This window comes from Chinchilla lanigera, unplaced genomic scaffold (assembly GCF_000276665.1).
Source record: "Chinchilla lanigera isolate Chin_1 unplaced genomic scaffold, ChiLan1.0 scaffold00005, whole genome shotgun sequence".
NCBI classification, from domain to species: domain Eukaryota; kingdom Metazoa; phylum Chordata; class Mammalia; order Rodentia; family Chinchillidae; genus Chinchilla; species Chinchilla lanigera.
Window position 1 is genome coordinate 38,527,579 of NW_004955406.1, and position 13,303 is coordinate 38,540,881.

General features: G+C 35.7%; 1 protein-coding gene across 12 annotated transcripts in view; it reads left to right on the top strand.

Annotated features, from left to right (window-relative positions):
- Nucleotides 1-13,303, top strand: part of Ppp1r12b (protein phosphatase 1, regulatory subunit 12B) — a 231,207-nt gene that overhangs the window by 122,282 nt on the left and 95,622 nt on the right. For all 12 annotated transcript variants that reach the window (XR_259520.2, XR_001236901.1, XR_001236900.1 and 9 more), the window contains one exon: nucleotides 6,187-6,277. Coding sequence is in view for 8 of the 12 variants with exons in the window: in XM_013522389.1 (XP_013377843.1) it covers nucleotides 6,187-6,277 (91 nt within the window). In the remaining 4 variants the exon portion in view is untranslated. The remainder of the gene's footprint in view (nucleotides 1-6,186; nucleotides 6,278-13,303) is intronic.

Consider the following 13,303-nt stretch of genomic DNA (forward strand, 5'->3'; position numbering starts at 1 on the left):
CTCTGCTCATTTATTTTCTGGTATGAGAGATTGAAAGCAGGATAGCCTAGTTTTATTTGGATGTCAAAAGGCAAAGATGGGAAGTCATGGCCTTCTTATGCTTTAGAAGTTTTAATTTCTGTTGTATCAGCCTATATGTGTCTTCTTTTCATAGCGGTGCAGAATCCTATAGCACTCAGATTCACGGACAACTGCAAGTGCTTCTCAGAAAGAGCCAAGCATGTTGGATATGGGTTTGGTCTAGCGTGGAAGTCTGCATTTTTTTCCTATAAAGAGCCAAATAGTGAGCATTTTAGACTTCATGGACCTTATCATCTCCATATATTAAATGCTGATGTGTAGTTCCAGTAAAACTTTATTTACAAAATAAATTTACGGGCCATATTTGACCGAAGGACCATAGTTTACTGGCCCTCTGGTTTATATTTTGGAAAGTTGAAGGACCGAATGAAGACAGAATATGACCTCAAGGAAATGATAAGTTAGGCACATCACTTCTGTGAATAACCATCAAGGTAAAGGAAAATAAATGAGCATGTTCTTTCTTCTTCACAAACAATTTTAATACAAGTCCTGGAGTTTCTGGGTTTTGTTTGTATAGAAATATTTTTCCTAAATGGTAAAAACCTTACATATTGACACACATTACAAAATAATATATAAGATATTCTAAAAACAAACTGTATTTATACAACTACACACACACACATACACATATATAAAATGTAGACATACATATAGGAAGATAAAAACAGGCTTATCCTCATGTGGAATTTCAGTTGATTTTTATTTCATATTTTTGTTTTCTTTTTTTTTTCCATTAAAAATATATATGATTTCAAGTCTTCAAGCCAGGTAAAACCTTCTTGATCTTATTTTATGAACTGTTTCTCTTATTCAGTAAGAGGGAGGATAAGGGAGTTTGAAGCTTCCTCTTTCACTGTGGCTTTTTTTTTTTTTTTTTAAAGACAAGTCTCGCTATATAGTTCAGGCTGTCCTTGAACTTACTAGGTATCCTAGATTGGCCTCAAACTCGTAGCAGTCCTCCTCCTTAGCCTCCCAAGTGCTGGGATTACAGGCATTTGCCACCATGCCTGGCCTCATTGTGACTTCTGTACAGTATGGTGAAAAGAGATAGCCATCAAGAATTAAGTATAATAGTGATACTATATATGTTCTGCAGTTATAAATGACATATGATTGACTGGCAACCCAGGCAGAACTTCATGGGAACTTATTCTTCAGTCTGGTCACCAATAATCTCTGAACTATCATTTTGCAAGTTTGGGAACTTAACTCTTTTTAGTTCACTTACAGAAAAGCAGTATTTTTTTTTTTTTTTTTCCTGAGACAGTGTCTCGCAATGTAGTTCAGGCTGGCCTTGAACTCACTGTGCAACCCAGGCTGGCCTCAAACTCATGGCAGTCTTCCTGCCTCAGCCTCCCAAGTGCTAGGATTACAGGCGTGCGCCACCACACCTGGCTAGGAAAGTAATATATTAAGAGAAGACTCCAGCCCACCAAACTCAAAGTGGATTCAGATATCAGAATTCCAACTTCCTAATCTACAATGAGGGAAAATTAACACTGCCTGGTAAGGCATAAAGTAAAAATTATGCAGATTTTATTTTAGACAACTCTGTAACTTAGAATACCTAGAAAAACTGGTAGGATTAAGGAGGGAAAAATCCTTGAAGGTACTGCTGAATTTTTCTGAAGATGTGAGGGATGAAGTTCCTGGAGAGAAACAGATCAGTAAAGAATTACCCTATATTTGACTGTGTGTTTTCTCTTGAGGTCAGTGAAGCAGTGGCTGTGAGGCTAAGAAACTGGCCAAGATTTTCGGTTCCACCTCATGGGGCTGAGGAAACAAAAGTTAGAATTTAGAAAGAAGGGCCCCAGTAGGCACTGCAGGCTCATCTGGGACCATTGCAAGACTAATGCCTACAGGTTTACCAGAAATGGACCAACCCTGTAAAGGTGGAAACTTGTCTTCTAATCAGCATAGTCTGAAGATGGATGAGGGTCGTTTGCCTCAGCCCTGAAGTTCTCAAATTGTGGTCTGCAGATCATCATCAGCTGAGATCTAGTTAGAAATGCAGATTCTTAGATTCCCACCCAAAACCTAGTGAAGGAGACCTTCTAGCAGTTTGTCACAAGTCTTCTAAGTGATTCAAATACAAGTGAAAACCATTTTCTAGGCCTACATGCTTGAGGACCAGAATATTCTTTCTGAAGGAAGATGGCATCTTCCAGAGACACAAATTATCACTACATTTTTCTCATGAAATACATCTGGTATTAGGCCAAGGATATAGCTCCATGTCACAAGTGCCTGCCTGGCAAGCACAAGGTCCTGAGTTCAATTCCTGGTACCCAAAAAAAAGAAAAAAAAATATGGTATTAATTCAGAAATTATTAGACATACCTGGAAATAAAATTGACTTACTAAAAATTTTTAAAAGACAATAAAAATAGATTCAGATTATCAGACAAATGGACTTTTAAATAATTATGATTAATATTTTCAAGAAAATATAAGATGAAAGATTTTACCAGATAACTGCAATCTGTTGAAAAGAATCAAGTGAAAAGTAACTGTAGCAGACCCCCTAAAGAGAGGATTAGTGAACCAAAAGATTGTGTAGTAGAAAATAGCCAGAATGAAACTCAGGTAAAAGGGTGGACAACACAGAGAAAGCATAGTGGAGTATGCTAATAGGTTCTAACATACATGATTAGAGTCCCAGATAAAGAGAGGAACTAGTTTTTCTTCATGGAACACCTGGAGAGAAGGTATTCCCTGATTGTTGGCCAAGCAGTGGTTATAAGACTTGGGTACCTGACAGGCATTTTCTTGAGAATGAACAAAGTGAGCCTTTCAAGTATTTGTTGCCCATTGTAAAATTTAAACTTTCAAGCAAAAGTTGGAATTTCAGAAAATGTGTACTTGTCATTAAGTGATATTGACAGTTTCCTAGTAAAGACAGTTCTAAGATTGAAGACAATATTAAAGGATGTATTTTTAATTGCTATATTATGAAAGGTGTCAGTATTGGGAAGTTTTGCATAACCAGGTATACCAGTATTTTTAAAATGACTAATGAAGACGTAGTGTTCCAAAATCATGGGTGGGTAAGGAGATACACTCAAAATGCAATATAGACCAACAGGCATTAGCATAACGGAATATGAAAAGTGTATTAATATATTTTGCATTCCACGTTACAACTAGCTACCACTTGTGTTCTGGTGTAGTATCAAAGGATATCCACAGTTGTGTGAAAAAACTATCATAGTAGTACTGCATATCTGTGTAAAGCCAAATAGTCTTTACATATTTTAACTAGCACATCATATTGATTGCAGGAGTAGATATAAAAATCTAGCCCTCTTCTAAGCCAGCATTAAAGGAAATAGACAAAATATAAAGCAGTATCACTCTTCTTACTAAATTTTTTATTTTGGAAAATATAGTTTATTTTTCATAGGAAATGTTACTGGTGTTACCATGTACTAGAGGATATTATTTTAAATAAATTAATAAACTTTAACTTGTTAATTTTAACTTTTAATAAGGTAAATATTAACATATACTCATACATAAGCAAAGGCTCTTTGGGGAATAAGAGATGGTAGGGGGAGGGAAAGTAGATTGGGGGGAAGGAAAAGGAACTGGGCAGGGAAATGATGAAAATGGAGCTTTTGCAAATATGAGGAGAACCAAGAGATAGAAGGAACAGGGAGGGAGGAGAGAGTAGGGGATGAAAAAAAGAAGAAAAAGGAATTAAAATGTCTCATGTACATTTTCCACCATAATCATTATGTACTGTAAACATGTACTAAAAAAAGGTATAAAAAGAAACCAAAAATATTGGGAACCATTACTATAGAAATTAGAATATATAATTAAGGTATCATGAACAGTTTTATGTCATTTTTATGTGAAAAAACATGAAATGGAAAATATCTTGGAAAACAAATATATTAACAGAAAATATGAATAAGTGTAACTATATTAAAAGTAACATGAACTTTTTATTTAAAACTTTCCTACAGGGCCTGGGGATTTAGCTCAGTGGCACAGCGCCTGCCTGGCAAGCGCAAGGTCGTGAGTTTGATTCCCGGTACCAGAAAAAAAACAAAAAATAAAAAATAAATAAAAATAAAACTTTCCTACAAAGAGCACTCTAAACCAAATGGCTTTTATTGGCAAACTTTTCCTATCATTTAAGGAGGATATATCCTAAATCTTACATATATTCTTATAGAAAATAAAAAATAGGAACTATTTCCCAACTTATATAACCTTCATTCACAAAGCTGGCCACTGTCTTATAAGAAGAAAAAATTATAGGCCAATTTCTTTCACAAACATGGATGTAGAAGTCCTAAACTAGGGGGTTAGGGAGGAGTTGGAGGACAGATAAAAAATGGTCAACATACAATATGTGTGTGTATACCAGTTTCTCAAAACAAATGTAATTATTATATATAATAAACATATACCAATTTTTTAAAGAAGATCCTAAACTAAGTAGTACGGACTCTACATAAAAAATACATTTACATTTTAAAATGCTGCACGTTGGGTTGGGGTATAGCTAAATGGTAGAATGCTTGTCAAACATTTGCAGGGCCCTAGATTAGATCCCCAGCACTACAAGAAAACCAAAAAACAAACTTGATCAAATTGAACTTATCCTAGGATTTCATTGTTGTTTTATCATTTGAAACTTGTCCAGTGTTTTAAAATAGCTCGTATATAGGGTTTTGAATGTTCCTCACACAAAGAAATGATATGTGCCTGAGATAGATATATATGCCATTTACTTGGATCTGATTATTATACATTTTATACATGTGTTGAAATGCCACATCATACCCATGACATGTTAAAGTTACTATGTGTCTTGAAAAAATAATATATCATAAAGTTTTTTAATAAAAATTGATATGACTCACCATATTTACAGAAAAAAGAAAATGATAATCTGCATGGATTAAAAAAGCATGAGATAGAAGTTGAACGTACACACTGTGATTAAAAAACAAACAAGAACAACAACAAAATCCTCTGAGCCTGCTTCCTATAAGAATGGAAGTTGTGGTAGATTGACAACTGGTGGTCAGCTTGTAACACCCAGCTGAACTGAATAAGCGTGGTGCTGGGTATGGAAGGACTACCTGAAGATTGTTGCCAGCAGCATAGAAAGAAAACTGGAAGGAAAGGTGGTATGCTGTTGATTCTCCTGGAGAAGCTCGTCCTGCTGGCTTTCCTGATATAAACTCGGTTGTTCTCATCATCAGAGGAACTCAGGACTTCATTGTTGCTGAGGATGGCTGTGGTTTTTTTCGGAGAAGTTCTGGTCCTTACTTGGAGTGTCACTTCCTGGCTCCAATGCAGATCCCTCAGCCTGTTGGCACAGATCTTTCACCCCGCTGGCACAGACTTGCTAGCTTCCAGCGCTGATGTTTGGGCCTTCCAAGTGCAAATCCTTGATACAGACTTGCCTGAGAGATTGTTGTGGGCTCTAGACCTCCAGCTGGACTCGTGGAGGGCATTTCTATGGGTTCTAGGTCTTCACCTGGACTCATGCAATACATTGCCATGGGATCCAAGCCCTTAGCTGGATTCTTTGGTTCTCTAGTGTGTGGACAGATCTTCTACAGTCTTTTGCATTTGACTCTTTGGGTGAATATTATAAAATAGTCCTATAAATTATGTGTCCTATATTAAATCTTTTCCCTTGTAAAGCTCGACTACTACAGAAGTGAATTACTTTAATTTGCCAAGTGAGATCTGGGATATCTTATAGCAGACATCACAGTTAACGGTATAATGCTGAAAGCATTCTTTCTGGATGAAGGAACAAAGCCTGTACTCTCATGAGTCCCTTTCAACACGTGCTAGAGTTTCTAGTCCAAGCATTAAGACAAGAAATGAAATGAAAAATGTAAAGTTAGGGAAAGAACTAAAATTCTCATTTTACAGATGACGAGAATCTACATGAATAATGTCTTGATTTCTGGAATTGATACTGATGGCAGATAGCATTCCTGTCATTTTGACTTTGCCTCTGTTCTTAATGTGAAGAAATCCCTTCAATATATGAAAGTACCTTCTCATTCCTCAAGTGTGTACAGCATAGGTCTTACTCCCACTATTCCTTTGCTTTCTCTACAGGTCCTATCTGACCCCCGTACGGGATGAGGAAGCTGAGTCTTTACGGAAAGCGCGCTCCAGACAAGCTCGGCAGACTCGGAGGTCCACTCAAGTGAGTGTGACTTTTTTTTTAGTCCTTTTGTTTATCAACCTTTTCATTGGAGGCACATTTATAGTAACATGAGTGTCTTATTTCAGCCACTGCATTAAACTTACTATGTTAAATCTTATACTATGTAGAATTGATTGAATTTACATCTACATCTATCTACTCTGACCTCTATTCCTCTAGATTCAGAGGAAGACTGATCATTCCACTTGTGCCTGAGGACTTTTGAGAACCCCTCAACCTCTCCTACACTTTACAGACCTCTAAGGGAAGATAGTTAAATAGTTCCTCAAAATGATAAGCAGTTTTCTTTTGCTCCATCACACTTTTATGTATATATGTAAGAGAAATGAAAATGGATTCATATAAAAATTTGTTGATAGTGTTTATAGCAGCATTATTTATAGTAATCTAAAAGTAGAAACAACCCAAATGTCCACTAACTAATGAATGAGTAAATAAAAAATAATAGAATATTTGGCATTAAAGAGCAATCAAGTATTGGTACATGTTACAACGTAGATGAGAAAACATGCTAAGTGAAAGAAGTCAGACACAAAAGACCCTGTATATTGTATGATTCTATTTATGTGTTATCCTCAAAATAGGCAAATCAGAAACAGAAAGTAGATTAATTCTAAGAGACGGAAGGAGTAAGAATGAGAATGACTACTAGTGGGTGTCAACTTTCTTTGTGGGCTGATAAAAATGTTCTGAAATTAGGTAGCAGTGATAATTGCATAACTCTGAATATACTAAACTCCAAGGAAATATATACTTTTAAAGGGTGAATTTTATGATATGTGGGTTATATTTCATTAAAGAAGCACTTTCCTCAAAAAGGAACATTTTAAGGGAGCGATCAAGGCCGTTTAAGGAATATGTCATATAGTCTGCATTATATTTTGTTGAAATCACCATGCTTAGAATCGATTGGTAGTGTATGTGTGCCAACCCTGGAAACCGGAAGGAAGCTATTCCGGTAGGGTATGTTTGCTAGGAAGCTGTTCATAGTACTGTTCCATGCTGAAAATGAAAGGGGTGTGAACTGAAGTTGTAATGAGAATGGAGGAGAAGGCCATGAATTAGTTATGGAGACGGAAAAAGATGACTTCATGAGTGATGAAGCACAATGAACAGTAACAGCCAGAGAAGTAAAAAGAAAGCCAGAAAATAATAGTGGCAAGAAACGAATGAATAATCAGTTTCCAGCGAAAAAGAGAATTTTGACAATTTTAAATACTTTAGAAGTCAAGTAAGAAAGTTGATGACTGAAAGAAGAACATTATATACCATGTGGCACTTACATATACTGTACGGGTCTTTCCTGGCCACCCTAAAGTGGATGAGTGTGCTGTTATGCCATACCAGCCCCTTTTGCGGGGGCAGGTACTGGGGATCACTCTGAACTATCCCCAGCTGTTTCTCACTTTAGTTTGAAACAGGGTCTCACTAAGTTTCTGAGTTGCCCAGGCTGGGCTCAAACTTGTGATCCTCTTGCTTTAGCCTCCCAGAATGATGGTAGTATTACACGTGTGCACCACCATGCTTACCTTTTTTTCAGTAGCAATAATCACGCCTCGAATAAACCTCACTGGCTACGATGCTGCCACTGAGCAAAGCTAGTTTTCTTCCCCCCTTTGATTATTTGTCTGTTTCCCTTAATTGAATTTGTCCTAGATAAAGACCAAGACTGGCCATATTTTCTTGGCTTTGTTTTGTTGTGGTAATTATACATAACAGAATTTACCAATTCAACCATTTTTAAGTGTTCATTTCAGTGGCATTTACATTCACGTTGTTGTTTAGCTATCACTACTATCCATGTCTGAAACTTTCTTCATCTTCCCACTGAAAACTTGTGTCCATCAAATAATTCCTACTTCCCATTTCCCCTGGCAACTACTGTTCTACTTTTGGTGTTTATGAATTTCACCACTTTAGGAACCTCAGATGAATTATGCAGTATTTATCCTTGCATAACTTGCGTATTTCACTGATTTTATCATTAACAAGGTTCATCCATACTGTAGCATGCTCAGAATTTTGTTCCTGTTTCAGGATGAATAATATTCCATTGTATATTATGCCGCGTTTTGTTTATCAGTTCATCTATGTTGGGGATTCAGCTGGTGTGAATAATGCTATTGTAAGAAGGGCTTTGGAAACATCTTTTCAGAACCCTGCATTCAGTTCTTTTGGGTATATCCCCAGAAATAGAATTTGCTGGATCATACTGTAATTCTGTTTTTAATTTTTTAGGAACTGCCGTACTATTTTCCATAGTGGTCATACCATTTTACATTCCTGTTAGCAGTGCACAAGATTCTGATTTTTCCACATTCTTGCCAATACTTGTTTTCCGGGGTTTTGTTTTTGTTTTAAGAATAATAGCCATCCTACTGGTTGTGAAGGAACCAACTGACTGTATTTTTGTTCATCATCTTTTCCCCCTAGCATACAGTAAATAATCAATATGTACTTATGAATAAATATGAACAAGTGATGTGCAAATGGCAAGAGAATATAAACTGACCTGAAATCACTGCAATTTTATGTATGTAAGGATGGGAGAAGATAGGTACATTAGCTGGTGAAGGCCATGGAATTGAAGGTGGAGGAGACTGGGACATGTGAGTATCTTGTAGGGAAAGGTCCAGTAGAGGAGTGAAAGTCCATGTCAGAACTTGAAGGTTCTTGGAGCTCTTTGAAATGTGTAGATTACTTCTGAAGATTTTATTAGAACCTTTATGAAATTCTGTGAGACACTCCTGGTACTTGAAAGAAGTGTTTATCCAGAAGGCAAACTCCAGACTCCTTAGGATGGCATGAGATCCTTTATGACCTACCTCTACCTGCTTTCCTAAGTTCAGTTATCTTTATTCTGTCTCCACTTCCAGCTCTCTTTATTCATTTACATGCTTCACCTTTGCTAAAATACCTACAGGTTTTTGATCACCCCTGGTCTCTCAGTTTCTTTGAGCAAGTCTATAGTGCCTTTTCTCCCTGCCTTCTACCCAGGCTCTTCTTGGTTTTCTCTTCTTTTTTTGAGTGTATTGTTTTGATTTTCTCCTCAAAACACACTGTTGGATATACCTCTATGTATTTCTGTGTTTCTGTATTATATTTTAAAATTTATTTATTTTTTCTTAGTATATGTTTGCAGTACATAATGATTACATTTATCATGGGGAGTTGGTATGTGTGCATAACACATCTTAATTTATTTTTGTCTCCTGCCCCTCCCATTCTTCCCTGCTCCTTCCAACTTTTGGTTACCTTCCCATTCGAAAAAGCTCTATTTCCATTTTTTTCCCATCCCCTTTCCCTCCTCTCCAGCTCTTATTCTCTTTTCTATTTGAAAATAACTCCCTACTTCCTATTACTTATCTTTTACTTTGCTATTTATTTATATTGGGTTTCTCATATAAAAGAAAGCATGCAATATTTAAGCTTATGTGTCTGATTTATTTCAGTTAATATTATGGTCTCAAGGTGCATCTATTTACCTATGAATGCCTCAAGTTTTACTCCATTGTATATAAATACCACATTTTCTTTGTCCAGTCATCTCCTGATGACATATTGGCTGCTTCTAAAATTTAGCTATTATAAAATTGTGATGGTATTAACATGGGTATGAATGTATCACTGTAATATGATGACTTTAAGTCTTTGGGGAAGATACCTAGAAATGGAATAGGTGGGTCAGATGGGATTTCTACTTTTGGTGTTTTGAGGAATCTCCATACTGATTTCCATAGTGATTGTACTAATTTCCTTCCTGTCAACAATGTAAAAGGGTTCCTTTTTCCTCATAACCTTGCCAGCATTTGTTATTATTTGATTTTTTGGTGATAGCTTTTCTTTCTGTAGTATTATTTCAGTGTTGTTTTAATTTGAATTTCTCCAGTGGCCAGCATTGTCGAACATTTTTTCATGCACTTACTAGCCATTTGTATAAGAAGTATCTGTTCATTTCAGTTGTCTATTTTTTTATTGGTTCTTCCATTTCAAGAAGTCTAATTTTTTTGAGTTCTTTGTATCTTCTAGTATTCTGTCCAAGGAATAGCTGACAAATATGTTTTCCCATTCTGTAGGTTGTCTTTTCAATCTGTTGATTGTTTCTTTCGCTGTGCAGAGGCTTTTTAATTTGAAATGATCCTATTTGCTGATTCTCAATATTATTTCTTGTGCCATTGGGATTCTGTTCAGAAAGTCCTTGCCTATGCCTATGTCTTCAAGAGTTTTACCTATATTACACTCCAGCAGATTGTCTCTATCTTAACATTTAACCTTTGATCCATTTTGGATTTAGGTTCAATCTTCAGCATGTAGATATCCAATTTTCCCAGGATCATTTATTAAAGAGGCTATCTTTCCTCCAGGTACATTTTTGTTCTCTTTGTCAAAGATCAAATGACTGAGTGTGCTGGGGCTGTTTCTACTTCTTTTTTTTTTCCGGTACCGGGAATTGAACTCACAACCTTGCGCTTGCTGGGCAGGCACTGTGCTGCTGAGCTAGATCCCCAGCCCCCTGTTTCTACTTCTTTTATTATTATTGTCTATATTGGTGCTATTGTTTCATTGATCTACATGTCTGTTTTTGTGCTAGTACCATGCTGTTTTTATCACTGTAGCTTTGTAGTATAACTTAGAGTCTGGAATTATGAGGCGTCCTGCTTTCCTCCAGAATTGCTTTTGCTATTTGAGGTCTCTTCTTGTTCCATATGAATTTTAAAATTGTTTTCTGTAGTTCTGTGAGGAAGGCTATTGGTATGTTGATTGAGATTGCATTAAATCTGTATAACAGCGTGAAAGTATAGCCATTTTGATCATATTGGTTCTGCCTATCCAAGAACAGGGAATAGCTTTCCTTTTTTTTTTTTTAATATCCTCTTTGATCTCCTTTTTCAGAGTACTGTAGTTTTCATTGTAGGGGTCCTTCACTTCTTTGGTTAGGTTAATTCTTTTTTTTTTTTTTTTTTTTTTTGGTTTTTCTCCGGTATGGTTAGGTTAATTCTTAAGTTAATTCTTAATATTTGATTTTTCTTAGTGCTTTTGTGAAAGGTATTGTTTTCCTAATGTGTCTCTCAGTAAGTTTATTATTGATGCATAGGAGTACTATTGACCTTTGAGTGCTGACTTTGTTTCCTGCCATGCTACTGAATTTGGTTATTAAGTCTAATAGTGTATTGGTAGAGTTTGGGGTCTTCTATGTAAAGGATCATGTCATATGCAAGTATTGATAATTTAACTTTTTCCTTTCTCATCCTTATTTCTTTCTCTTGCCCGATTGCACTGGCTAATGTTGCAAGAACTATATTAAACACGAGTGATGGTAGCAGCATCTTTGTCTTGTTTCTCAATTTAGAAAGAAAGTTTTCAGCTTCTCTCCTTTTAATATGGTGTTGGCAATAGGTTTGTCATAATGGCTTTTATTGGATTGTGATAAGGTCTTTCTGTACCTATTTTCTTCAGAGATTTTATCATGAATGGATATTGGGTTTTGTCAGAGGCTTTTTCTCTGTGTCTGTTGAGATGATTATGTAATTTTTGATATTGCTTCTATTTATGTGATGGATTACACAAGTTGACTTGCATATATCAAACCGTTCTTGCATCCCTGGGATGAAGCCTACTGGGTTATGGTGTATGATCTTTTTGATGATTTCTTGCATTCTGTTTTCTAGTATCTTATTGAGAATTTTTGCATCTATATTCATTAAAGAGATTGACCTGTAGTTCTCTTTTTTGGTTGGATCTTTGCCTGGTTTTGGAGTCAAGGTGATGCTATCTTCTAGGAATGACTTTGGGATTATTCCTTCTCTTCCAAGTTCATCAAAGAGTTTGAGGAGTATTGGAATTAGATCTTCCCTGAAGCTCTTGAAGAATTTGGCAGTGAATCCATGAGTTCCTGGATTTTTTTTTGTTTGGTAATTTTTTATTGCCATTTCAATGTTATTGCCTGTTGCAGGATTATTTAGGATTTTTAAGTCTTCTTAATTCTGTTTTGACAATTCACATGTACCTGGGAATCTCACCATTTTTTCTGAGTTCTCCAGTTTATACAGGTTTGTGAAGTAGTTGCTAATAATATAGATTTCAGTTGCACTAAGGAGGCTGAGGCAGGAGGATTGCCATAAGTTGAGGCCAGCCTGGGCTATATAATGAGTTCAAGGCCAGCTTGAACTACATAGGGAGACCCTGTCTCAAAAAAAAAAAAAAGTCTAGATTTCAAGTGTCTGCTGTGATTTTTTTGTCTTTTTAATTTCTAATTGCTTTGATTTGTGTCTTTTCTTTTTTAAAAAAATTGGTTAAGGATTTGTCTATTTTGTTTATTCTTTGAAAAAACCAGTTCTTCAATACATCGATTCTTTTTTATTGTTTTTTGTTTTGTTTTATTTTAGTCTCTATTTCATTGATTTCTGCTCTGATCTTTATAATTTCCTTCCTTGTGCTAGCTCTGGATTTGCATTGTTCTTTTTTTTCTAGACCTTGAGGTGCATCATTAGGTTACTTATTTGAGCCCATTCTGTTTTTCTGATGCAGGCATTCACTGCTATGAACTTCCCTCTTAGGACTGTTTTTATTGTGCCCCGTAGGTTCCAGTATATTGGACTCCATTGTCATTTGATTCTAGGAGCTGCCTAATTTCTTTCTTAATTTCTTTTGTGACTCATTTATTATTCAAGAGGTTATTGTTTAGTTTCTATGTATTTGCGTAGGTTCTGTTGCTGTGAATTTCTAGTGATTTCATTATGATCTGATAACATGCTTGGAATAATTTTGATTCTTTTGCATTTACTTAAGTATGCTTTATGGGCTAGAATGGGATTCATGTTGAAGAATATCCCATGAGAAGGATGTGTATTCTGTTGTTATTGTTGGGTGAAGCACTGTAGATATCTATTAAGTCTATTTGTTCAAAGTTTGGTTCAACCCTGATATTTCATTGTTGATTTTCTTTCTACTTTTTTTTTTTTTTTTTTTTGTTTTTTTTTTTTTTTTTTTAGTACTGGGACTTGC